Consider the following 25,557-nt stretch of genomic DNA (forward strand, 5'->3'; position numbering starts at 1 on the left):
CATGGTTGATTTTCTGCAGAGTTTATTTAAAAACCAGAAACAATACATTTTGGATGAAAAATTTCTTTTTGTACAGGTGAAGTATTGAATGCTTCTCACAGTCAGTTAGATCAGACATAAGATGACAAAACAACTCAAAAGTCATTAGTCTTAAATGTTTCCATTGCCAGCAATGGACATTACAGCAGGAATAACTAATTGCTTGCAAAATGATCAACTATTCTGACAAATGTGGCACTCATTTATATGCACAAAGAGGATGGGCTCTTCCCTGCCATGCATGTACAAAACTCCCTTTAGTGTTTGAATTGCACACACACATATCTGAGGAAACAAGGGAACCATTGTGCATACATTGGCAAATTAGTGAGAGATCTAGCAGAGCTGCTTTTGCAGTGCTGCCAGATTGTGTCTCAAGGAACTTGGTGTAAATGCTTTAAGACATGTCCATGTTTCACCATACGCAAAGGAGGGCTTGTCACTGAGGAATGGTTGCTTGTTCTCTGGTGGGGTAAGCATCTAGGCTTACTGTCACTGCGGTACATGTGCTTTACGTGCTCTGGTTCCTGACGGTCCAATGCTGTGTGTTTACTAAGGTCTGTGAACAAGCACTGAATCAAATTTACCACTCAGTGCCTGAAACAGGAAACAGCTTTAATATTGCTTGATCTTTTCTACTATTCTTGTCTTGTGAATGAGTGCCTGCATAACTCCCAGCTGAGAACATTTCTATGTAGCAGAAATATGTCTCTTTTCAGCAGATGTCTGTTAGACTGAGTTCTTCAGTTCTAATTTGCAGTGAGTAAGCATATCTATAACTTGAAATAGGAGCAACTGAGTAGAAGTAAATGGGCCCAAAATCCAGATTCATTTCAGAGTTTGTTTATGCTTAACAGAAACTGCAGAGTAGAAAGCAATTGTTAGTTTCTGAGTGTTCTATGAATTGTTGGAGAAATAAAACTATTTAATTTAACCAGGGCAGTGATAAACTAGTGGACAGCCCACTAATTTAGCATCACGCAGGAGTGACATTTATATCGTGACAGTAAATGGTTGTCATAGTCTACTGTAACTTCAGTACATAATCTAGCAGTAAAAGGATGAAAAATATTATCGTGCCTTTCAGGGTGTCCTACCAGCCTTCTACTAAAGGGCATTTATCCACTTTTAGAATTTCCAGTAGGAAGGAAAAGATGTTACCTTTATTTGCAAATTATGCATTTGGTCAGAGTGTAGGAAACTACTAAGGGGGCTTTTCTGTCCAAAAGGAAAAAAAATCTGTTACTGTCTCTCGCTCTTTGAAAATGGAGGAGATATGGAATATTAAAATACAGCTAAATGTTCTCTGAATCCAAAGACTGAATAGAATTCTAATACTACACCTAAGAAAGAGAAGTGCTGAAGATATTTGAAAGCACATGCTCTGTGGAGCTTTTCTTGTGGTAATATTTCAGCAGCACAGTTCAAATTCAGTGTGTGACCAGAAAACTGATCAGCAAGATTAATATTTTTAAAATAATTTTTCTTCTGGTAGATGAAATTACAGGTAGTTTGGCACTGATGTAGGTCATGGATTCTGTTTTTGCTTTCACGCTGGGAGGCTCTTTTGCTTGTTTACAGCATTCATTAGCACACGTACATAGGATGTTAACAGGTCATCCATTTTGTAACCCTGTCAGAAAAGAAAGAAGTCTTAAGTTTCTCAAATAGCCCCATAAGCAAAAATAACTGTCATTTCCTCTCTGTTTGACCTTCTTAGATACTTTACTGCATGGATGATGTCTATTCCAACAGGTATTGCTGGTTTTATAATTATTCATCTATTCCTCCCTCCAGTCTTCCTTTTATAGATATAGAAAAGTTTACAGAGCACAGCTCTACTGTCATTGTTATATCCTTGTCATTCAAACTGAAATTTTACACTATAGCTTGACATCTTCCACTTAGGAATCCAAGGTTTTCTGTGAGAGAAGTTAGACCTTAAGTGTTTTAAGGTTTTCTTCACAATTTTACCTTTACCTTTAAATATCAATACAGTGATGCTTATCTAAGTCTTAACAGGCTGAAAACAGTTCTTAAAGAGCTGCTACCATTCATTTAAAAGAGGAAGATCTTACAAGATGTCATTGTTGTATAGCAGATTAAGCCACACAAGATGAAAATCCTCTTATATAGTTTTGTAGATAAGTGCAGTTGTATCTTTTTCCCAAACAGAATTTTGATTTATGGGAAGAATTTGGGAATTTACTATTTTTCCTCATTTCTGTGGCTTTCTTTTTGCATCAGATAGCATTGCATAGCACTAAACTGGTTCTAAACTGCAGTTATATTGACATTAACAGTCAATGTTTTCGTATCTGCATTGGTTTTAATGGTCTGTTTTGGTATCATTGTTCTGTAACAGATCTTGATTTAAAAGAAAAAAATAGGAGGCTCTTGTCTATAATTTAACAAAATCCTTCTTACCAGAGATGTCTCACATAAGATCCGGTTTCCTCGTACCAGATTCCCTATTGTCATGTGAAAATACGTGCTCCCACTGCTCCAATTGGAGATTTTGTTAAAGGGATAAACTGTTAAAATTTCCTGTAAGGGGAAACAAACTGATTTAATTGAATTGTGCAATGTTTCTCAAATGAATATAGGCTGTTATATACAAAAACCTGTAGAGCAAAAGCATTCTATGCAGTGGATCAAGGTAGGTCTCGCATCCACACGAGTGGTATATGTTATTCTCACCAAGCAGATGCGTCTTAATCACTCGAAGAGACTTCCTCTTATTATGTGTTTTTTTTTTTTTTTTTTTTTTTTTGTTTTCCTTAGCCTACTACCATCATACTTACAATAATCTAAAACTCACTGGATATGTATTCTCTTATGAAAAGCAAATAGTGATACTTATAAATGTTTTTGCCTGGGAGCTTGGTAAGACCAGACAATTTGGCTAGGTTAGAGGGCTGGTAAACATCATCATTTGACTTGATCTTTTAGATAGCTCGTGTTTCCTGCAGAGCATTTTTCTGAAGCAGGCTCCCTAGAATATCATCCATCAACCTGATGCTACCCTTTTGTGTAGGTCCGTCATTGTTACCATCTCTTTTTTTCAGAGACACTCTACACTGTTCCCTTTTCAGTGCAGAAACTGCAAAGAAGTGATCTGAGGCTATAACATTTTATTCAGTTTGTCGCAGAAAATGAATAGAGGGACTGGACTCTATCCTCTTCTAACATTGAGGAGAAGGTCCTGTTGCTGTCTCTAAATTAGGAGTGTCAGTGAAACCCTTGTTTACATTCTTGAGAAGCAACTGTTACCTTTGTCTTCTGATGTATCAATGAGACTCCTTGCTTGTTGATTGCAATCAGCACAATATCTGGGAAATTTGGCTCGGAGGTTTGCTATAAATGAGCAATAGAGCAGAAAATAAACAGAAAATGTGAAAAAATTATCTGTATTAGGTGTGGTGACACACCTAATGGCACCCAGCACTGCTTGTTTTCTTTACAAAATGAACACTGAAAGTTGAAGCTCTTCAGTATTATAAAACTATTGCTAAGGATGACTTTTTTGGGTGTATAATTATGACTTGAGATACGTAACTCACTGCTATAAAAGTCCAGAATCAGGTCTGTTATTTCCTAGGCTGATAGTAGGATTAATGGTTGCAGACTAGTCTGGTAGGAGCGTAATGAGGAGAAATTAAAGGTAAAAAAGGGGGAATGATCCCTGCAGGTATACAAAGAGTCAGACCCCAGAAATAGGAGATTGGGCAGCATTTTGTTTGTTGTGGAGAACAATGACAAGACAGTATCTACATAACTCTCCCCCCGCCCCCATTTGCTACGTAGCCATAATATTGGGTATTACAACTGGATATAATGATAGTTGTACTACCACTGTCTTACAACTGGTCCTTCCTCAACAGTGCATGTAGCAGCATGATTTCTTTGCAGTGTACTCCTCCGTTTGGCAGTTCTGCCCCTTCCAGAACCAGAACAATACAGCCAGTAAGTAACAAGTATTGTTCTGAAGGGATAAAGAACTTACCTCCCCTCTTTCAAGGAACCGTATTTTCCTCAGGGGATGATGAGAACCCAGTTTTACAATGAATTCTCACACAGATACTTTATTATGGTCAGTCCATATCTCCTAGCGCTGGTGTACTACCAAAGCTATTCATACAGGCCTTTAAACCTACCTTCACCTCAAAGAAGGCTGATCCAAACGTTGGCCACCGGTATATTATTTTCAAGAAGGCAATCTTGGCCTCGTCCACAGTTTTTTCTTCATGTTTGCTATATGCTGCAATAATGCTCTGTTTAGAAGAAAGGATACACAGCCTAGTCAGCTGGAGGAGACAGGCAGATTTCCACTGTCCAGCATTAGCACTAGAGAAGGCATCAGACCATCAGCAAGGTCAGTCTTGTGCCCGCAGCAACAGAAGGCCATGAAAATCAGTTGCCTGCCATGCCATGGGGCAAAGTGGGGCCAGAACCTCCCCAGTGTTTTGTACTAATGAGTTGTGTGAAGGAAGTCCAAGAGCGCAAGGCAACAGATTCCAGGGCAGAGAGGCAGTTAGGTGTTGCCAGCAGACACAGATCTCATTTTCTACTGAAACATGTCGGGGGGGACCTTCCCTCCATTTTTGAAGTACGTGCTGAAGCTTTCTTCTCTTTTGGTGAAGAAAAGAGCCTTTTGCTGTGAGTAGCATGTACACAGTGCAAGGTCACTGATTTGCTAACCTTTTAAATATTTAGCATGTCTTAATTTTCTGTTTCTGTACAAGGTCCTCAAATCACCAGGCCCATCACTGACTTTCAATATCTAACTCTTCTTCTGAACATAGAAAAGAGATTAATATCTCCAAGAAAAATGCACATCTCAAAGCAGTCCCAGGCATGCAGATATCTTTCAGAGGTTTAGTAGAGATGATGACTGCATCTGGATCATAAGTGGCAAAACAGCATCACTCTACAGTGCTTTCGAAGATTCAAATCAAAAAAAGTGTGGATTGATGTATTTCTTCTCTCATAAAGCTCTATTCAAGTAGTAAGAATAATAAAAGCCTGAAGAAGTGCTTCTTACCTTCTTCCACTCATCTGCTGAGATTGCTCGGAGCAGATTGTCTGGCACCAGTTCCTTCAGGATTTTGGGGATGATTGCCAACTGTGTGCGGTCATTGTTAAAGCGCACTTTATAAATCAACCCTGCCAGCTGGACAGCTTCATCCTTGGAACACTTGTGGTAGCCTCTGAGGTACTTTGGCAACTCCTGGAAGAGACACACTCTGAATCCAAACAGAAAGGGCTGAAGCAAACACTGACTTATGCATACTAAAACTGTGAGGTCAGGGTGTGAGTCTCACCAAGCACATTCCAAGGGCATTCCAAGAACTTTTGGCTCCTTCTGGAGTTTCTCCATACAGTCATGGAGGAAAATGAGCATATGCAAGGAACAATTAGATTAAGGAGCTGTGCTCTTGACATAACTGTATAGCTAAGGCATGAACACTAAAACATAAATCTGCTTTGGAGTCTGAACTGTGCTCCCCAGAGGCACTCCTCCGGAGGCTTTATAACATAGGCCTTGGTGAGTGAGCAGGTAATACTCTAGTAGGCTTACTTTTTCAGGAGTATTTAATGGCTTATTGCTGATACATTTACACTTTAGGGAGTTGGTTACCTGGTGGTAATGAAAAATTGAATCAGCTTTCAGGTCCTTCCCAGGAGTTACGTTCAACCACAGCTTTCTCATGAAGTACACTTCATAAGCCACAGACATAGCAGCCCCTAAGGAGACAACATCTTGCCATTGTCCTCTGTATCACTGTAGAGTTCCACACTGAGTGGAACTCCAGGTCAGAAATACAGTTCTGCTTTTAATAACAACAAAATTACACACAACAACAACAACAACAAAAAGCACAGAAAAGGACATTTCAGATGGACAAGGAATTGTGACTAGTTGTCAGTTCCTGGACACCCATCATGCAGTGATCTGAGGTGCAGCATTAGACTCTTCAGAGGTGGATGAATAATTGAGGGTCCCAACAATATGAGTGTTAGTTATTTCTTGCGGCTCGTGACAGCTATTTGCTGATGATCAGCACGCTTGAATTTTGTTACAATGATGCTGGTACATTCCCCAGTGGATGTGTTTACAGAAATGAACTGTGATTTAGTGCACTGACATCTTTATGCTGTGTTTTTCAGAGCTCCTAACAGCTGCATCAGGTGTGGGGAGAAGAGGGAAGCCAGAAAGTCTTAGATACCTAGTGCTTCTGGAAGTTGAACCTCACTGTCCTGAAATAAGCAAAGGTCAGGGTCAATGAATATGAAATTCTAAGGGAGTTTGAGTTTGCTGTAAGTTATACGTGGGGGTGAAGTGGAAAGAATTGCTGTCATTACTGTTATATCTTCATATGCTAAAAACACATCCCTCTAGCAATACAACTTGTGGCCTGGTTATCACCAGGTAGTAATGCAGACAAGAATTTTCTAATGACCCAAGGAATGGGAAAGACACTCTGTCAAGAACCTCTTTACATGTATTGGTTGATACCTGATCTGGCAATGTATGAGCCTTCAATCATAAGCAGGATCAATCTATCTAACTTGCATACATCCAGATGTGTGTTTTGGATGCAACAAGTCAAATAATAATTTATACCAATTTAAAATTTATGCAGAGATCCTCAGACAAGATATTCTGGTGTTTCTGACAGCCAGTGGCTTGCTGCATGAGGTCACTGGATCTTAATGCTGGTGCAGGCAGGAACTGTGTATGTACAAACAAAAATGGTACTAAGACAACCTCATCACACATTTGGCAAGATGGAATAAACCCTACTGGGTACATTTGCTGCTTTTCCAGTTCAACATGTCATTTGACACAGGTTCTTGTCATGCTGCTACTCCCCTTACCATCTTTCACTGGTTTATTCCTCCTGTTCCAATCTGTCACCTGCCTTAGCGAGTCAAAGAAATAGTCTGCTTCATTCTGACTGATCACCTGGAAGACGCCAAGCAACAAAGGGGAGAAAAGAAGGATTAGTGGATTGTATAAAATACTACCTGTGCCCACATACACAAGTATTTTCTTTCCTTTTCTACAGCAAGATAGCACAGTTACAGCAGGAAAGACAGAGGCAAGGGGAAACAAGTGGAGAAACAGGAGAAGGAGGAGGGCTTACATGATTTCTGTTTCATATTGGAAGATTTATTCCATTTTCTGTTGCTTTTTCCTTCCAACCTCCTTACTGAAGTCAAGCTGAAGATGCCTACCTTATCCTAGCTATCTCATAATAAAATATTGGAAGATACTGGGTTCCTCTTCTCAGGAACACAGCACATCAGAAACTCCCTGTGCTTGGACTCACTATTGTTTTTGCCATGAGCACAATCCTCAAGCAGTTCCAGAGAGAAGAGACCTCTCAGCAAAGCAGCCTGCCCAAACTTCAGGGAAGGCAAGTTTTGAGAAACTAAAGAGCAACAACTGGTGCTGGTCAGCCACTGCTTTCCCTAAGACTAGTGAGTACTGCAGATATACAGCGCATCTCTTGGGCAAAGCCTGAGTTCAGAAAGGCTGAATCCAGCAGTATGTAACATGCACTTTGCTACCATCCTAGCAGCTGCAAGAAAACCTATGTCCTCTGCTTTTAGTACCACGTGTGTACCAGTAGACTGATAGGAACTCTGCATCTCCATCCAGCTTCTTCGGGAGACTCAAGTGTCAAGTGCTAAAATTTCTAGACTAGGTTGTATCCCTTCAGCAAGACAGAAGCAGTAATGACTGGCTCTGTTGCTTCACTTAATATATGTTTGCTTAGGTGGCCCGGGGGAGAAGTAAGAGAGGAAGTCTGGCTACCCTGCCATAGCTGAGAAAAGTTACCTTGTCTGCAATCTTGACAAAGAGGCTGAAGCCTTCCCAGGAGCTCAGCTGTAATTTGGAAGCGATGTTCTGACACAGAGTCCGGATTTTGGTATTTGTTCCCACATCAAATGTCTGTGAGATAACAAGACTTTAGTTACACAGAGGAGAGGAACAAGTCACAATGCTGGATATCTTGAAACGTGTTCCTGCATGAATACATCAGGGGAAAATGCTCAAGGCTGGGAAAACAAGTAAGTTCTCACCTCTTCTGTTTCATTGGGGAAGCAAATCTTGTGTGAGATCTTGGTGTTGTTCTGTAAGATGGCCTCAACCTCCACAGGGTGAGGTGCCCACTTCCTGGAGCCACTCCTGGAAAACGCCACCACCAACGTAAGAGATCAGTGCTGGATGTTTTAGGAGTTAAACAGTGTTCCTTCCAAACAACAGATTCCGTTTTAAATGCTTAGCTCTGTGACATGGGGAGGGCCCTAACGGACCTTTGCCCCAGTGCAAATTCATTGTTTTAGGAGCAGAAACTGAGGAGCTTGTTAGCATGTATATTACAAGGCTGTTCTACTCTGCAAGGAGGCTGTATGAATAAGGCACCTTCCTGCCCAGTACCAGCAATCCTTCTGTGTATTCAGCAGCTGTTTTCCTTACTGTTACTGAAGTGTGAAGATAGTGGCCATTTTATTTTAACTTGCATCAGCTAAAAAATTTGCATACAGATACAAAATGAGTATTACAGCTCAGGATATAAGTATTGGAAAAGTTTGGACAGCTGCTCTAAGCATTATGGTTTATATAAGAACTGGCATGTAATCACTGACTCATGAGGTGCTGAAGCTGCACAGTCCCAGTTCATTGACATTGTATCTCAGAACAGAGCTGTCCTTTAACCAGAGGAACTGGGCCTAGAGTAGGAGTCATGCAAAAGCCTTGGTATGGTTAAAGTGAGGACAAGCCTAGCACATTACTTTCCAGGGCTGGTCTTTTCCTGTCCTCAGTGGCATAGGGCAGGCTGTTGGGAGATGTCACATACTGTAGCTTTCTGCACATAACTCCTCTCACATGGAGTCAAGCTCTTAGGAAGAGAGCTTAGTCTGGCCTCCAGCTTTAGTTGTGTAGTTTTGGAAACACTTTTTTCCCCAATAAATAAAGTAGCAGTTGGAGAAAGAAAACCTGACTGTAAACCCAAGTTGAAGAGTGTGTGTTCTGGTACTGCACAGGAGTATGTGTCCACACTCCCCTGTATAGAGTGTGGACTCTGCCATCTATTCCTGGACATGCTGCAGAGGGAGGCCACAGGAGACCAAGGATGTGCAGCAGCTGGGCTGGAGGCACAGGGCCATCTTCCCTTGGAGCCTCAGCTAGGAATTGCCAAAGAAATATCTGCTTAACACCCATCAGAATGCTCTCTGTTTCCCTGGCCAGGAGTCTGGGAATGAAGCACTAAAGCTTCATGTTTGTGGAGGAAAAGGTGTACCTAAGGGCTCAGTTGGCTTAAACTCTGTGTAATTGTAGGTCAGTCCTTTGAGCTGTCTGCTCTCCCCTTTCCAAGGAAAGCAGGTTACTCATAAGGAGTAAAAATAAGAGTGGGTGCAGGAAAGCAAATGCTCTCAGAAAACAACATTTTGTCTTTGTTTCTCTTCCCCTCCCCCAGACTCCAGATTTGGGGCAGTTTAGCAAAAAAGATCTCTCCTCCAAAATAGTCCATTATGCTTTCCCCTCCCTGGTTCACCACTCTAAAGAAGCTCTATACAGCTCACCAGGGCTTAGAGCATGAATAGCATATGATATAGGGAGGTGGGAAATTTTCAGTCTTCTCCATGGAAAGAATAATGAATAGCATTCCTCGCCATGCATTTTTTTCATGCATTTCAAAGGCACATTCATTGTGCAGTGGCATTTTCCCAGCAGTGCCAAAACTCATCCACTGCAAGGGAGGCAGCCACTGTGTTAGCAAATTCCTTTCAGTTTGCGTTACTGGACTTTTCTTATAATTCTTGTAGCTCATCACTGTCAAAGAAGTAGCACTGCCATATGGCCATGCAAAGTGGCTTCCACTCCTAGCAACATCGAAATGATGGCCCTTGCATCGCACTGAATTGCACCCATCATGCAGAGCTGCAGAGCTTGGGAAGCACCATGGGCTTAACATCCCACTGCTCCAGCCCTCACCAGGACAAGGGTAATGCTCAGCACTCCGAGAAGTGCCCTGGTGTGAACAACCATGGAAGTCTCAGGGCTTTGCTCATTCGTGTTTCTTCAGAGAAAAGATATTGACTGTGTTGATCTTTTCCCAGCGTGGATCTGCTTTACTTCACAGAAAACCCACAGCCACATAAGCACTCTGCAGATCTCAGTGACTTCGCTGGTGTCACCCCACTGAAGTAAAACTTAGTATTTTACTCATCACATGAGTAAAATGTAGTATTTTTAGCTGCAGATGTGCAGATCTGTGCTACTGAGATTCAACAAAATCAAGATTAATCCTCAGGCACATATGAGGGAGATAAGGACATGCTGCCTCACCAAAGGAGAGCAAGGTCAAGACCTCATCAGTGACGCCTCAGGATTTCATTTCATGGAATCACAGAATCATCTAGGTTGGAAGAGACCTCCAAGATCACCGAGTCCAACCTCTGACCTAACACTAACAAGTCCTCCACTAAATCATATCCCTAAGCTCTACATCTGAACGTCTTTTAAAGACCTCCAGGGATGGTGACTCAACCACTTCCCTGGGCAGCCCATTCCAATGCCTAACAATGCTTTCAGTAAAGAAGTTCTTCATAATATCCAACCTAAACCTCTCCTGGCACAACTTTAACCCATTCCCCCTCGTCCTGTCACCAGGCACTTGGGAGAATAGACCAACCGCCACCTCGCTACAGCCTCCCTTCAGGTACCCGTAGAGTGCAATAAGGTCACCCCTGAGCCTCCTCTTCTACAGGCTGAGCAACCCCAGCTCCTTCAGCCACTCCTCGTAAGCCTTGTTCTCCAGACCCCTCACCAGCTTTGTTGCCCTTCTCTGGACTTGCTCAAGCACCTCCATGTCCTTCTTGTAGCGAGGGGCCCAAAACTGAACGCAGTACTCGAGGTGCGGCCTCACCAGAGCTGAGTACAGGGGGACAATCACTTCCCTGGCCCTGCTGGCCACGCTGTTTCTTATGCAAGCCAGGATGCCGTTGGCGCCTTCTTGGCCGCCTGAGCTCACTGCTGGCTCATATTCAGCTGACTGTCAACCAATACTCCCAGGTCCTTCTCTGCCTGGTAGCTTTCCAACCACTCATCTCCCAGCCTGTAGCGCTGTTTGGGGTTGTTGTGCCCCAGGTGCAGGACCCAGCACTTGGCCTTGTTGAACTTTATACAGTTAAATTTCAAAACACATGTCTTTTAGTGTGTTTGACATAGCCCAGCTCTGGGAATTGAGTGATTATGTGTAATGCTCAACTTTTTTAAATGTTGCTAACACTGAAAGAAAGGAGTGAAACTGACATGGACCTCTCTTAGTGGTTCAAAGTCCCTAGGAGAATTAAAAGCAATGACAATTTCAAAGAAAAAGATGTACAGAGAGAAAGGAAAATATGAGTATTGATGTTTTAGTCCATGTGATTTTCTGGCACCCGATTCATGATGTTTGAACATTTTGGGTTGGCTATATCTAAGACTGTATACCTCATCACAGTCTGAATCCTCCGACTGCACTCCTTGGCCAGTGGCTCTTTCTTACGCGTCTCCACGAACTTCTGGGCATGTTTCAGCAGTGACTTGCTGGGTGGGAACAGGCCCGTGCAGAGCCAAAGAAGCTGCCAGCCCTTGGTCACACTGTACCTGTGAACACAAAGCAAATGGTTCCGCTGTAGCTGCACATAATTCTTCCTTTGACCACGCAGCAGCTTTAGGGAAGAGAAACACACGCCCATCGTGGCACACGGTGGCATTCAACAGAGAGCTGCAAATCAACAGAGCCTTCGCATAGGAGCTGACAGCCATTTTCTGTGCAACAACCCCAGCCCGTATGTGAAGGTAATGCTAAATCCTGGCTGATAAACAGGATTGCAAATCCAGGGCAGTTGCAAATCTCATGAATAAATACAAACTCCAGTTTAACAGTCATCTTGGCAGCAGTGACCTTGGTGCTATTCTCTGTGAAAACCACTGTCAATTTACTGTTCAGGCTCACAGTTGCTTAGATTGTGTTATATCAGGTGTTTTTATTCACCTGCCCTCTGTGCCGGGCTGCTTTTTTCAGAACACAAGCACTTTGCTTGCAATTTACTTTCCCTTACATGTGCTCCTCTTCTGAAAAATGAGCAAGCAGATGACATTGTGTAGTGAGGTAGTTACAGCTCTTAAAAATGACAGTTCCTCCAGCCTCGGGGTCTGTGAAATTTGCCAGCCAAAGTTCTTCTGGCATCTCACCCTCATCAGTAAGACTCTGTAAGCGCTCAGTGAATCTGATTTCAAAGCCAGGAGCAGAACACACTTCATCTGTGTCCCAGGGATTGCTCCAAAATGCTAAGTGGTGTTGCTTGGGAAAGCCAGTGGGTCTGTCTCTGAATTGGCACCAGGACTCTGCAGAATAAAGAGGTCCTGGCTTCTTTATTCCCATTTACTTTTCCAGTTTTGCAGATGAAGAAACACTATTTTAATCCCATTTATACTCTATAGATCAGTGGTGTTTGTGTCTGAGAGCAGGACATGGTCCACGGGGCAGTAGCCTGGAAAGGATAAAAGATTTGTTGCTGTTCTAATGAAAACATATGGAAACAGCCACCTTTCAAGCATTTTCTCCACCTCTGTGATCCCTCTCAAAACACTGAATGACCCACAGGACTAAATTGGTAGAGTATAGCAGGAATGGCACTGGCACCATGCTTACAGACTATGCATTAAATATCCTGTAAGATTTACTGCATGCAAGGGGATTTACCATTTCATAGTTACATTCATGGTAAGAGTTCCACTAAGTTTAATATTTGTACAGTAAGGAAAAAGACACAAATAAATAGAAGCTCCTTCTCTAACTTTTGCAGTGACACAACACAGCTGGAAATTGACAAACAATTTTGTTAATAATTAGAATTGTTTTATTAATATCTTATGCTTCTTTTTGCAATTCAATTCCTCTGGAAGTAGGTCAAATTACCATTTTATAGGTTGGGAAGCAAAACACCAACCTGTTTCTGAGACTTACTTGTGTGTAGGGGCTCATGTGTTCTGCAAGCCAGTTGTGTAAGCTAATTAATGTAACTATTCAGAAGGATTCACTGGTGGTAAAAATTTTAGCATGAACTATATGCTTGTAAGAGGGATATACTGTCACTGGGAAGCTTAAAACAAATGGAGGGCTGGCAGAACAGTCACTGAAAGCATCCAAGAACTCTCTGCAATGCCATGTTTTCTCCACAGGCTGCCTTGGGACCAAAAACGGCTTCAGTAACACCTTTCTGGTCATAGCACACAGAGATGAACAATGAATGCTGATGGGAGCAGCTGAAGGGAGATTAATAATGGTCCCACTCCATGGCCTAGCAGTGCCAGCCAGTGGTTCTGAGCACTCTGCAAAGGTGAGCCCCACAGAAGGTAGCAGCCCATTTGTGCACCCTCCTGTCTGTCCCCACCCTATCACAGGTGTAGCAGAGTTTCCTGATCACCAGCTGCACTTAAGAACCCTGGGGCCTCTAGAAGCAGACCGTTTGTGCTTTGGTGAGTACCTGTTTCTGTTCTCAGTTAGCTGCTTCATGATCTGACAGTAAATTTCATCCCTCAGGACCTCCTCCTGAATAGCTGCCACGAATATCTGGTCAGTGACTTCCACAGAAGAGTGTGCCTGTTTTGATGGGTAGTCCCCCATGAATTTCATGATGGGTAAATATGCTGTTAAGGACAAAAGCAGGTCATTTTTGAAAGATAAATGGGAAGTCTTGCCTGGATCTTAACATGTTAAGCTACTCTGCTGAGGTATGAGTGGGGAATACTGAGAGGAATACTGGAATATATTCTGTGATCCCTTTTCCCTGGGCAGCAGTCACTGCTTGTTCTGGGTGTATGTAGTAAATCCCGCTCACCCCTATAGCCCCATGCTCAGTTAAGTAGGTTGTCACCAGCTGTGGAGCATTGGGAGGAATAGGAACTTTTTCTCTGTAGACAAGGGAAAAATGTTAAGTCATGCAGAGCTGACTTAATTCAAACACATGCAAACACACCATCCCTCCTCTGCTTAATGTAAGCGAACCACTGGTAATGTGGATGTGGTATTATCTCAGTGGAGGTGAGTTTAGTGGAAGCAGCTCTTCTTTCCAACAAGAGTTCTCAGGTCCCAAAAAGAAAAGTGAAAGGATATCAATGAAGGCCTGACAAGCCAGATCCCGAAGATCAGCATCTGTGCATGCTTTCTTCAACAAGGGCTGTTTTAAGGGCTCCTTAGAGTGTGCCCACAGCTGATTGCGTCCACGAGATTTCTGGAGAACAGCTTTGCTAATGGATTCCTTCTCAGGAGTCCTGAATGAAGACAAGTGCAGGCAACACAAAATTACTGGATCAGCATTGCTATGAACATAGATGATGATCAAAAAGAGATATCTGTAAGTATATTATTTCCCAAGACAGTGATTTCATATTTCCTTCGATTATGCAGGTCAGCAAAAAACAGGAAAATGTAGCTTCTTTAAGATCCAGAAAGGAGAATGGTGCAAAAAGAAGAAAAGTTTTAGAAGTCTAGTTTTTCTCCCTCAGATTTTGTGTAAGTGACAACTTCTAGCTAGTAAGTGCTGAAGAATGGATCAGAAGTTAGCACAGGGCCTTCTGGAAAGAAAATAAGAAGTTACAGCTGGGATTCTTCTACCTGTCTCTTTGTATTTCTGCAGACAAAAGATAGAAGCAGGCCATGCGACAGAATCTTTGCATGTCCAAAGTTATACTTCATTACAGGGAACAAAGAGAAGAAACCCAATCAGAAACTGATTACATCCTAGTTCTTCAGTGATCCTTAAGCCTAGAACTTTCCTAGGGCCCATGCTGCACAGGGAGCTTCACCTGAAGTGTTCATAGGAGAATTCCTCCAGAGTGTAAGGCTTCACTTTGAGATCCTCTTCGTCAGGCTCATCCATGTAGGAGTTCTGTGAAGCTGTCCTCCTCTGGTCTGGAGACATCATCAGCAAATTCTGAAAGGACACAGCCATGTACAGATGTCACTTGGACGGGTCTCTGCACAGCTTGTCAAGTGTTACTCAGCATATATGTGCAGATGGCTTGAGTGCTGTATGCTGCAGGAGATCTTCTGTCTCCTAAGCAGCATCTACAGAGGCTCAAGAAAGACTTGGGAGTAGGAGACTCAGGGCATTGTCTTCCATAGTCCCAGCAAAAGTAACCATCATAATGTGAGGAATTATCAGGAGAATAATGCATATTAAAATTGCACCTGCTTAACACTAGTGTTGTTTTTTTTTTTTATGTCTTCCCACTTTGTCAGTTTATAACTTGTTAGCACAGTAACCAATATGCTGAGTATCCAAAACTGAAGAAAAAATTGTTAACTAACAGTGATCAATAGGAAAGCTTGTGTTGAATCCCTGGAAGATCATGTTCTTTTAAAGCACCCTGCTACACTTTGCAGGAAAGCTTTTCTGCAAGAAAATTCAACTGCACACCTATTAATGGCTACAGGTTCAATGTACTGAACCCCCTAATAGTGAATGGACCATTATTTTGAAAGTCTTTGCTTTTGTGTAAATGCAGTCTTCTCCTTAGCGTTTGGGCTAGGTTTAGTTTTGTTGTCAGAGAAGACAGAATAAAATGCTTTGTTTCACTGGGAGATACAGAACTTGTCTGAATTCAGAGAAACGATTAATTTCCATTTATAAATTTAATCCTATTTAACACTTATTTATCTTCCAGTCTCTTCAAAGAGTGTACAGCTTTCTTACCAGCACTTGACTAGAGGGTTTTGTGAGAGAAGGAACAATGTAGATTTCTTCCAAAAATACATTCCCTGTTTTGCCTGTCCTTTCATTCTGGGCATAAATCCAACCAGAGCTTGCATCTAGTCTTTTATCCTCGGTCAAGATTAGCAAGTCTCCCTTCTTGAAGGACAGGATGGCAGGATCTTCTGAAAAAAACAGAATAAGGGAGTACTGTTCAGGCTTGACAGTCCAAGAAATATAAAGGCATTTCAACATGAAAGACAAGGGAATTGTATTTTAAAGGTCTGAATTCATTTAGCAACAGAAAGTGATTTGTGTAAATACAGCTAATCATCCAATAACACTTTAGAGAAATCACTTAAATTTTCTCTGCCAGACTGATTTTGATTCTAGTGAGGGCAAAAGTAGAACTACATTTGAATCAAGTGGATACAGAATTTTTGTCTAGAGCTGGCAGTAGAGCATGGAAAAATTCCAGTTTACCACCTGTGAAAGTTTTCTGGAAAGTATTTCCAGGGAACCCAACTCACTTCCTACTATAAGCAGGCTGAGTTGTAGGCCACCTATCTAAACAAAATATACAAGAAAGTAGACTAATCTGTAAATGAAGGTCTTGAATCACATTGCCTTGCACTTGGCATAACTGTGCTGATCACTGTGCGTTCATCCTGGAGCAGAGCAACTCTTGCTGAAGTTCTCCCACTACTCTGAGCTCTTTCAAAGAAGTGCTGTGGGTTCTCTCAAGGTTTCTTCCTTACTCTGTTGAAAAGTTCTAAAGCTTACCTTGGGGTTTTTTCTCATTCATTGCCACAGCAAATCGTGATCTCTTCTTTAGTCCTTCCAGGAACATGACCACCAGTTCAGCAATAACAATGCTGTTTACAGATGTCAGGACAAACTCCTCAGCACGAAGTGTGATGAGAGTGCAACTCTGTCCAAATGATTTCACTGCCCTGTGTATTATTGAATAGTTTGTTACCAGAGTGTCTGAAAAACTTACAGAGGCATCTGCAATCACAGCCAAGGAACCTACACCTCCTTGTAGTAGACAACTGCCTTAGAGTGAGCACTGGTAGATCCTAATTTGTCTTCTCATGATTTGGTAGGTCTGAAGAACTGACGTGCTTCAGGTTCTTTGGACTCCAGCATCTTATGTACAAAAACGCTTTATTCTAAATAACAGAACACCTTTCGTTTGGAATAACTAGGCAACTAATAAAATATGTTTTCATCCTCACAGAGGTATTCTTCTTGTATGTAAGACCCTAAGCTCTAAACGATCTGATGCAAGGATGTGTGCCCTGAGTGAGCCAATGATTACACTTTTTTTCTCTCAGCTATTCTTTTCAGCTCCATCACACTTGAGAATTATATGAACTCCCTGCACATATAGCTGCTGATGGCTTAACTATGCTATTTGGGCCATTCTTGTCTTACACATCTGTGCTTCCTTATGCCTTTCCAGTTGAGCAGGGTCCTTTGACTGATCAGGAAGATTCGGCCCTTTCAGTATATCCTTTACAGGCTGCTCAGAATGTGTCCTTTTGGTTTCCCAGACTTAGGCTAAACCACCATTCCAGGCTCAGATCAAATCACTTAAGGGATGGCGGAGAAAGTACACCTCCCTCCTACATGGAGGCTCCTTTCTGAATGTGGGCAGGGCTGCCTTCTTCAGATCTTGTATTTCTGGGGCACTCACCGATTGGTGTGGATGCCAGTTATCTCTGGGAAGGTCAGATCAAGGATCTGCTTTTCTGACTCATCCAAGAAGCAGATACCTTTCCAATTTACAGCAAGTATAAAGTGGTTCTTGGGCAAGCTGGGACCTGGAAACGCAGAGAAAACTACTCAATGCTATGCGAGTCCTTCTCTATTGATCTTATATTTGTCCTCTATTCCTAGGCTTGAGACATTACCTGAAAACTTAGTGACTTCAAAGAATCTGGAAAAAAGCAAAGGCCACTGAAAGCGAGCAAAATCTACAAGTTGTTCTTTCACAGTCTGACGGGAAAGATGATCCTGTGTGTATGGGGCCTGCAATAGGAAAATATAGCCATTTTTTTTCTCAGTAAATTCTGATTTATATGATCTGCAGACAAGAAAGAGCAAGTTCATTGCAAAGGTTCCCAGCAGCCCTCTGTTATCACTGATGTCAAGGGTACCTGGCGAAATTCAAATAGGGAACAGGCTGCAGGGGACCAAGCCGCACGCAGCTAAGGCTGCCCACAGGCATGTGGATTTCAGATTTCCTTCAAAACCCCACTGATGGGTTAAAAGTATAACACATTCTGGGTGACATGGAAATTATCCAGGTAACCTGTTTCCAGACCAAAATTATTCTCCATCTAGTGCCCATTCCGACTCAATTGTCAGATGGGAAATAACCTTAAAAAAGAGATTTAACTGTACTTTGTTCTGGCTTCCTGTTGAGCCCTATATGTAAGAATGAGTGGAAAGGTGCTCCTCTCTCCTAGTCCTAACTATTTCGGATAGACAAACAGATGTTTTTCCTTCTTCCCTCAATAGAATAGAATAGAAATGGTGAAAGATGCAGAAGCTGGTGCTTGAGAGCAGTTACCCAGCAGTGCCAGATGAACCTCTTACCTTAGCATGTGCGTAGGTTATAAGGCTCACCCACTTTTCGAGGGGCTTGGACTTCAGCTGTTTCACTGGGATGCAGTCATGGAGCACTTTCTGCACAAGTTCATTGTGGATGGAATCTCCAAACTGGATGTAACAATATTTTGCACCTATCTCCACCAAATCCTCCTCCTGAAACAATTAATCCATTAAAAGAAGCCTAGAAAAATGTCACAAAGTCCAGCTAGCTTTGTTCAACCTTGAAGGCAGTTTAGGAACTGTTTTTTTCCACCTTTTTCTGGATAACTCTTGACAGCCATACAGCGTAAGGAGAGATTAACTTCATACAATCATAGCATCAAAGAGATTATTAACAAAGATATTTCAAAGGGACACAAATTGTTCCTCGGAATATGCCTCCAGTTGCCATGCGAACCGAGCTACAGAAAAAAATTTATTACAGCTGCCAGTGTGACAGCTGGCATAATCACCTTGACAGGAATTGTCCATTAGACAGGAAGAGTAGTTCACAGCCATTAGAAACGTTGTTCATCCTCTCACTTTCTAATGTTCATTCAGTTTTGTCTCTTTAGGAGGATGAACAAGGAGACCCACCTTCTCACAACGGTACTCTCCAAACCGGATGCCACGAATGACTTGATGGTAAATGAGATCTGTGCTGATGGGATCCTCCTGGGAGTTGTGCCAAGGGGTAAAGATTTCCTTCCGAAAGTAAAGCCTCCAGGGTGCATTGCGTTCATGCGTGCCCTGCTCCTTTGCTAGCTGCTCACATTGAGAGATGGCATCTAGGACATGATCTCGTCCCCCACCCAGTGACCAGACCTAGAAGAAAGGGACATTGCATTTACTGGCATGTCTGCCTTGCATCTGAGCAAAGGACAACAAGCCCAAACCTCCTTGGTCTTCTGACAAAAAAACAACAACAACAAAAACCTCTGAAAAGGTGAGCAGATGGATGTGCAAGTTACACTTTGGCAATAGTGTGCATTTCTAAGTGCAGGGATGGTATTGGGTAATAGAAGATGAGATGAGACAGCTCTGCAAGGTTTGCAGTCTTCTGTTTGTCTCCTTGTACTTCTGCTTATCCCTGGTATATTCCTTTAAATATGCATGCAAGTGTTGCTGTAATCTAAACAAATGTGCCATCTCTGAAATATTTTTTTTTTTTGCAATTGGTACCTAACTGAGCACCAAGAGGTCATCCTGCTCTGTATATCCATTCTCCAGTATTACTGTTGAGAGAGAGAGAGAGGGAAAAACAAAACAAAAAGGAGGCTAAAATGCCATCATGTGAGCTAACAGTAGCAACCATGCTGCAAAGCTGGTGGCTTTCAATGCATGTGCCATGTGGTAGGGACTGCATCAGCAGCACCATATGTAACACAGGACAAGAAAGTTGTGTGCAGCAGTGCAGGTAGGAAATAGGCCTTTAAACAGGACACCCTAGTATGTGAGACCTGCTAGTTTTACCCCATTCTAGCAGTTCAGCAGTGCTGCATGCATGGCCAGCTGTAGGTTTGATCCCAGAACTGGGGGAGACCATACTGCTGCACTGCCCTGGTATTCAGCTGGTGTTCAGAACTGATTTGATTCAAGCACGAGGATGGGGACAGACATGCTTTCAGAAGTCACAGGGATTCCTCGTAGCTATAACTCCACAGAAAGAGAAGGCAGCTTCAGTTCTAGTTTTCTACATCTTACCTTATCAAACACAGCAATGTAGAGTGAAAAACCAAACACATCCTTCAGTTTGGTTTTATCTGCTATGAACTGGCAGATCTCTTTGGCAATGGAAGCAGAGTCTGCAGGGACAGTGATGCTTTGGCCATTCATCAGGGTGACATTAAACATAATGGGTTTCTTCTGCTTTGTTGCCTGTAATTCAGATGTAAAGGAGAGAAATAAATTATGGGCAAACCTTATTTTTCCATAGAAACTGAAGAAGGCGTTTAGATTTAAGAGCTCCACACTCTGTACACTCTAGTCAACAATCTATGTGAACCTCGAAAGCCCACCCAGTTTCTTCAATGCATAGTGAGTTTTAAATATAAATGACCTCTCTGGAACAGCACTGGAATCAAGTTCGCAGCTCAGGGGAGCTGATCATTACAAATCAGTGTGATATAATTGATAGACTTTTCCTCAGTCCTTTTGAGCACATTGACTTTTAGGTGCAGCCTTATATTCATCAGTGGACAGATAGCCTGCAGCAAGCGTTTTGCCCAGGAAGATGCATGTTAGGCAGCAGGGTCACTCAGGTTTAGGAATAACTTAAATAGGGGTCTTCATTTATGGCTTGTGTGACTTCTAATTATTAGGCTGACATTTAAAGGGGGTGGGCAATGTAACAGTATCATACACACTTCTGCCCTCCCTCCATTTTAAAAGCACAATCCCCGCTCAGTTCTTTCCAAAAATATGTAGAGCTTCCCTCAGTAGATGGTTCTGGCCTGTAGCTCCTGAGTGGATGGAAGTATCTCACTGCAAACCACGTGGTGTAGCTCTAACTCACATTCTCCAGTGGATTTAGGTTAATGGAACAGCCAGAAAACCCATAAGAAACCTTAAGGAGCTACACAGACTAAAGCAGTCTTCAAACCCCTTGCACAATTCATTTTCACTATTGGACTTAGGAAGATCTGTTTGCACAGATGCGTAAATGCAATCCAGCATGAAATGACACAGTTCAATATAACTAAGAAAAAGAGATGCTACCTGAAGTTCCAGCCAGCTTGGAGGTTCAGTCCTTGCTCCATTGACATAGGTGCGTCTCAAACGTTCAGCACAGTATGGTGCATAGCCTGAGGGCCCCTTGTGGATAAAATTCAGCAGGTACTGTATGCACAGAGCATAAGAAAGAATTAGGTAACGCTAACGGCCATAAAACACTAGAAACCCTCTTTAGATGATAGAATATATTAGAATGATTAAGCATACCTGCATTCTGAAGTTTTTAGACTGAAAAGGAAGGCTTGTGTCAGTATATGCCTATTGATTATGTTTAACTGTACCAGAAATACTAGGCAGTTGAGAGTGTTTATTCCTATGGTTATGCTATGGACAAGGGTTAGTGTTTCCAACTGAGGAGCCTGAGGTCTTGTGACATTCTGTATGAAGAGGGCTAATGGCAGGTTAGGGCTGATTATCGTTACTCTTAGTTTTATTAAGTTGTCTGGTAATATAAATGGTTGAAGTCCATGATTAATGGAAGAGAAGGATTGGAGAAACTGAGCTTTTGGAGTTTTTTACCTTGGATGATGTGGTATAAGCATGGACTTACACCACCAAGCAAGTATTTACATACTTGACTTGTATTTATTGCAACTGTGGGTCTATGGCTTGTGCCTGTTTTTTGCAAATAGTGGCCACTTGGCAGCATTTTTGAGTAATCATTTGAGCAAGAGTATCAAATAAAGAAAGGCTGAAGATTCAGGGATATCTATGGATTCTGTATGCCTCTAAGACTTAGAAGGAAAGCTGATGTCAAGTTGAAGCCACAGTTTGTTTTTCTTTTTCTGTTGTGAGGTGGATTTATCAATCTTAATTTAGAAATTAATGTATTGTAAAAAATGATGAAAGAGCCCAAATCCAAGTCTATTGGATTTTATGGGGTTTGGAGATGTAGGGTAAGAACTGGTAAAATACAAGGGGTGATTTTACACTGGACTCTTGAGTATACTTAACCACTTGGATTGTAACTGAAGATTGGTTTTAAATGCTGGAAAGGCAGGAGTGGAGAGGGTAAAATCTGCCAGATTCTTTGCATATTAAAGATCTAAAATGAAGGCTGGATCAACAACAGTATCTGACTCGTATGGCATGTCAAGAAAAATAGTTTAATGTGAATACAGTGATAAGTTCTTTAAATTACAAGATAAGCATATGAAATGAGATTGTTTCTGCAAAAATCACAGTGCCAACTGCTATGGCAGCCAAACAGTTTACATGACTACTTGTATCAAAAAACTACCATACAAAAGAAACGAGATCAGCTGAGACATTTAAGCTGCTATAGGAAAAGTGAACAGTGTACCTTCAAAAATGTGTCTGAAGGAGGAAAGCAACCAAGGCAAAGTGACAGAAGTATCCAGCCTCGAGCATAGCTGTTCCTGTTGCTGTTTTCAGTGAGTTGTTTGCAAATCTGGCAATAAATCTCATCTCTGTAATAAAACATGTGAAAGCAACAGATAATGATGATTAACTGTCTTTGGCTACATTTCCATTACAAGCTTGGCATAATGAAGTAGATCTGAGCTAGATTTAACTACATTAACTAGGATACCACCCACAGTGTGTGACAGTAAATAACTGTGTTGTTGCTTTGGTAGAAAAAGGCTCAAAATAAGCCTACTGTCCATTGAAACCCCTTGTTACTCAAGCAGTTCAAGTGCAGTTTCCATGCTGGAATACCTCCCATGACAAGATGGGGGGCTGTGCAGGAAAACCAGCTCCTGGTTTATCCAGATGCAAAATGGATAAACCAGGCACTGCTGTCTACCCCATGTGAAACTTGCTCTAAGCTCTCCACAGTACGTGGCTTTTTTCTCATGGCTCTTGTTTGTCCGATCATATGTAGATTATGAGATAAGAGGGGGAGAGGGAGGGACATCTTGCTTAATTTTATATTTTTAGGAAACTTGGAGCAAATAGTGTGAGGCCTCAGACAGTAACAGAAAAAAAGGTGCTTCAGAGTAAGCTTCTGAAAATGCAAGTTGCCTGCAGCAAGGACATGTGGGAAACAGATGCAAAAAGCTGCATACAAACAAAACTAATTTAAAGTTTTCTCTTGGAACACACATTTGATGAGTACAATGTGGGAAGATGCAAAGCAGATGAGGTTTTTGCTTACAGGTAGCGCTTATGATGAAAAGCAGACTGAGGGAGTAGATAGTTAGCTTGTGGCCATTATGATACATTGATTGAAGGCAATCTTGGCCAGATGGGGATCTGCTTCTGGGAGCATTTTGACTGAAACAAAACACTAGGACAGAGAGGAATGAGGCCAAGGCAGGGCATGTGCCTAGGCGCATTGTAACAGACGTGTGTTACATAAGCTAAAACAGGCTAAAATGGAAGAGAGAATTCACAAGGTCCAGTCAGAAACAACCAGACTGTCTCACCCTCACACCATGCTGAGGTTAATGCCCAGCCTCATGTTGCTTGTGAGCAGAATTCCCTGTTTAGTGTCTGAGTTGCTCAGCAAACCGGCCAGTCTTTGATGTGAGTACATTGCTTGAGGCCCAGAAACAGGCCTGCATGTGTCTAGCTTGGACTTTCAGTAAGGAACCCCCAGAGATAAACGTGGAACATTTCCAACATAAGGAAAATGCCCCAGGGATTCTGAAAAGGGGATTTCCTTGATGTAATGGGTAACTGATCCTAGAAAAGAGGTGCAAGTTTCCTACCTGATGGCAGGGCGCAGAATTGCATTGCCAATAATGAAGTGCACTTTTTCTAAGTTAGACATAGGTCTCTCAGAGATTGAGGTGTCCTCCTGGAAACGCTCTTCTCCACTTCTAAGCTGGTCTGTCACCTGAAAGAAGCCAACCAGAACTCCTGAGTGCTCTAGAAACCTTCCCTCTTACCAGGCAACTCTCTCAGAAATGAGACATTCCTTCTCAGTCTTTCTGGCTAAATCTCTTCCTATTCAGTGCAAAAATGGTTAGGACCAGACCATATTTCCCCCCTCCTCCCAAGCTAAGTCATAAAATGCAGTATTACAGTGCTATTATTAGTGGCTAGGAAAACGTTGTACTGTCTTGTACAGCCCTAAGCACATGGTGATTCTCAGTCTGCAAGGACTTTAGGCAAACTGTTCGGTAATACCAACAGTTCCCAACAATAAATTGTTCACTGTGTTCAGGAGTCACTCTCCAGCAGGAAGGGATGAAGGAAATCTGCTAGATAATGAATGATATCAGTGTACATGGGGATAATTTCAAAAGAAGGATTGCAGCAGCTGACCTTGCTTGGCAAGGGAATGAATTCCCAGCCAGGACACTGCTGTCACACATCTGTCAGATGGGGGTCCAGACAAAGAGACTTAGGGGAAGCCATTTATTTCCAGCTCTTACCTTCCCTGTCAACTTGGAGGACCGTTTCAGCTTCAGGGAAGAGATACCCTTGGAAATCTTGTTATCCTTTCTGCTTTCTCTCTACAACACACAGTACCATTATAGGAAATTACTTTAATGCACAACAAGAACTATTCATTAAGAAAGGAAAGATGATCAAATAGAGATGTTTTTGTTTTGTCCTCTCTTGCCAGAAGGAGCTGCTGTGTCCTCAGACTGACAGGAGCCCTTCTGCACTTCTGGTATTTCAAGACTTGTAGCATGCAAAGGTTCGTTTGCTTTTCTCAGTCTCAGTAGAACATCAGAGAAACCGAGGAAAGCATATGAAAATACAAACATAGCCCCATAGCTCATCTTACCATGCCTGGGCTGTCGTTCTTGAACTGGACCTGGTTTTTCCTGCCAAGTGTGTCATATATCTGTGTCATCATGGAACTGTTCTTGGTGACATTCCTGGCAAACATTGCTGGCTCTGGCAGGTCCCCCATGAATCTCAGGATGATTACCCAAACAACTAGAGAAGCCTGCAGTGACAGGAAGCACAGTCAGACATTGTCAATAGAATTAAAGGCCTCATGCCATTTCTTCCTCTTTAGATTAGACCACTTTCTTCTTTTACCCAGTCCAAGCTGTTAAAATCCCATCTCTCCCACTATTTACACCTAAAGTTTACTTTCATGTCATACTATGTGTGAGCAACATTTGTAACACCCTCAGGAAGAGGGTGCAGCTCTAGTGGGAATATCAGATTTGCTCTGTGGTTGCTGAGCCCTCACCATTCTCGGTACCGGCACTTCGCATGTGCGCTGCAGCCAGAGTGGAACAGAGAAACTGTCACTGCACTCTGCATTTACCCACCCGGATAGACAGCAATGCAGTGAGCTCTTCTAGGAAGAAAATAAGAAATAAGAATTCTTCTAGGAAGAAAATAAGCCTTGGAGTTCTCTCTTTTGGCAGACTAAAGGAGAACAGATATCTTGTGCTGGGGAGGTATCTGTGTGAAATGCCTGCCTGCAAAGCACCACAAAATGCTGATGGAAATTACTACTTTCATACAAGTGCTTAGGAGTATTTGCTTGAC

The 25,557-nt window shown here is 42.2% G+C and overlaps 1 protein-coding gene and 1 long non-coding RNA gene across 3 annotated transcripts in view; one reads left to right on the plus strand and one right to left on the minus strand.

Annotated features, from left to right (window-relative positions):
- Positions 1-2: 2 nt before the first annotated feature.
- The window catches only part of MYO7B (myosin VIIB), a 50,606-nt gene continuing 25,051 nt past the window's right edge, over positions 3-25,557 (minus strand). Inside the window, exons 24-48 of one of the 2 annotated variants that reach the window (XM_035334360.1) lie at positions 24,836-25,000; positions 24,477-24,557; positions 23,808-23,935; positions 22,436-22,562; positions 21,118-21,237; positions 20,104-20,277; positions 18,997-19,224; positions 18,406-18,573; positions 17,718-17,835; positions 17,501-17,627; positions 16,585-16,754; positions 15,805-15,986; positions 14,915-15,042; positions 14,223-14,380; positions 13,594-13,747; positions 11,552-11,707; positions 8,134-8,239; positions 7,889-8,002; positions 6,922-7,009; positions 5,681-5,787; positions 5,084-5,269; positions 4,197-4,313; positions 3,313-3,396; positions 2,467-2,586; positions 3-1,672 (exon numbers count right to left, since the gene is read on the minus strand). In XM_035334360.1, coding sequence (XP_035190251.1) covers positions 1,589-1,672; positions 2,467-2,586; positions 3,313-3,396; positions 4,197-4,313; positions 5,084-5,269; positions 5,681-5,787; positions 6,922-7,009; positions 7,889-8,002; positions 8,134-8,239; positions 11,552-11,707; positions 13,594-13,747; positions 14,223-14,380; positions 14,915-15,042; positions 15,805-15,986; positions 16,585-16,754; positions 17,501-17,627; positions 17,718-17,835; positions 18,406-18,573; positions 18,997-19,224; positions 20,104-20,277; positions 21,118-21,237; positions 22,436-22,562; positions 23,808-23,935; positions 24,477-24,557; positions 24,836-25,000 — 3,390 coding nt within the window. In that variant the 3' untranslated portion in view covers positions 3-1,588. Of the gene's footprint in view, positions 1,673-2,466; positions 2,587-3,312; positions 3,397-4,196; positions 4,314-5,083; positions 5,270-5,410; positions 5,552-5,588; positions 5,788-6,921; positions 7,010-7,888; positions 8,003-8,133; positions 8,240-11,551; positions 11,708-13,593; positions 13,748-14,222; positions 14,381-14,914; positions 15,043-15,804; positions 15,987-16,584; positions 16,755-17,500; positions 17,628-17,717; positions 17,836-18,405; positions 18,574-18,996; positions 19,225-20,103; positions 20,278-21,117; positions 21,238-22,435; positions 22,563-23,807; positions 23,936-24,476; positions 24,558-24,835; positions 25,001-25,557 lie in introns of those variants that run through there. The other variant, XM_035334361.1, reaches the window with a different exon arrangement.
- LOC118171346 overlaps positions 11,678-25,557 on the plus strand; it is a 42,606-nt gene continuing 28,726 nt past the window's right edge. Inside the window, exons 1-3 of the long non-coding RNA XR_004753165.1 lie at positions 11,678-11,902; positions 13,289-13,446; positions 18,975-19,345. This is a non-coding gene — a long non-coding RNA (uncharacterized LOC118171346). The remainder of the gene's footprint in view (positions 11,903-13,288; positions 13,447-18,974; positions 19,346-25,557) is intronic.

Source organism: Oxyura jamaicensis, chromosome 9 (genome assembly GCF_011077185.1).
Source record: "Oxyura jamaicensis isolate SHBP4307 breed ruddy duck chromosome 9, BPBGC_Ojam_1.0, whole genome shotgun sequence".
In the NCBI taxonomy this organism is placed as follows: Eukaryota; Metazoa; Chordata; class Aves; order Anseriformes; family Anatidae; genus Oxyura; species Oxyura jamaicensis.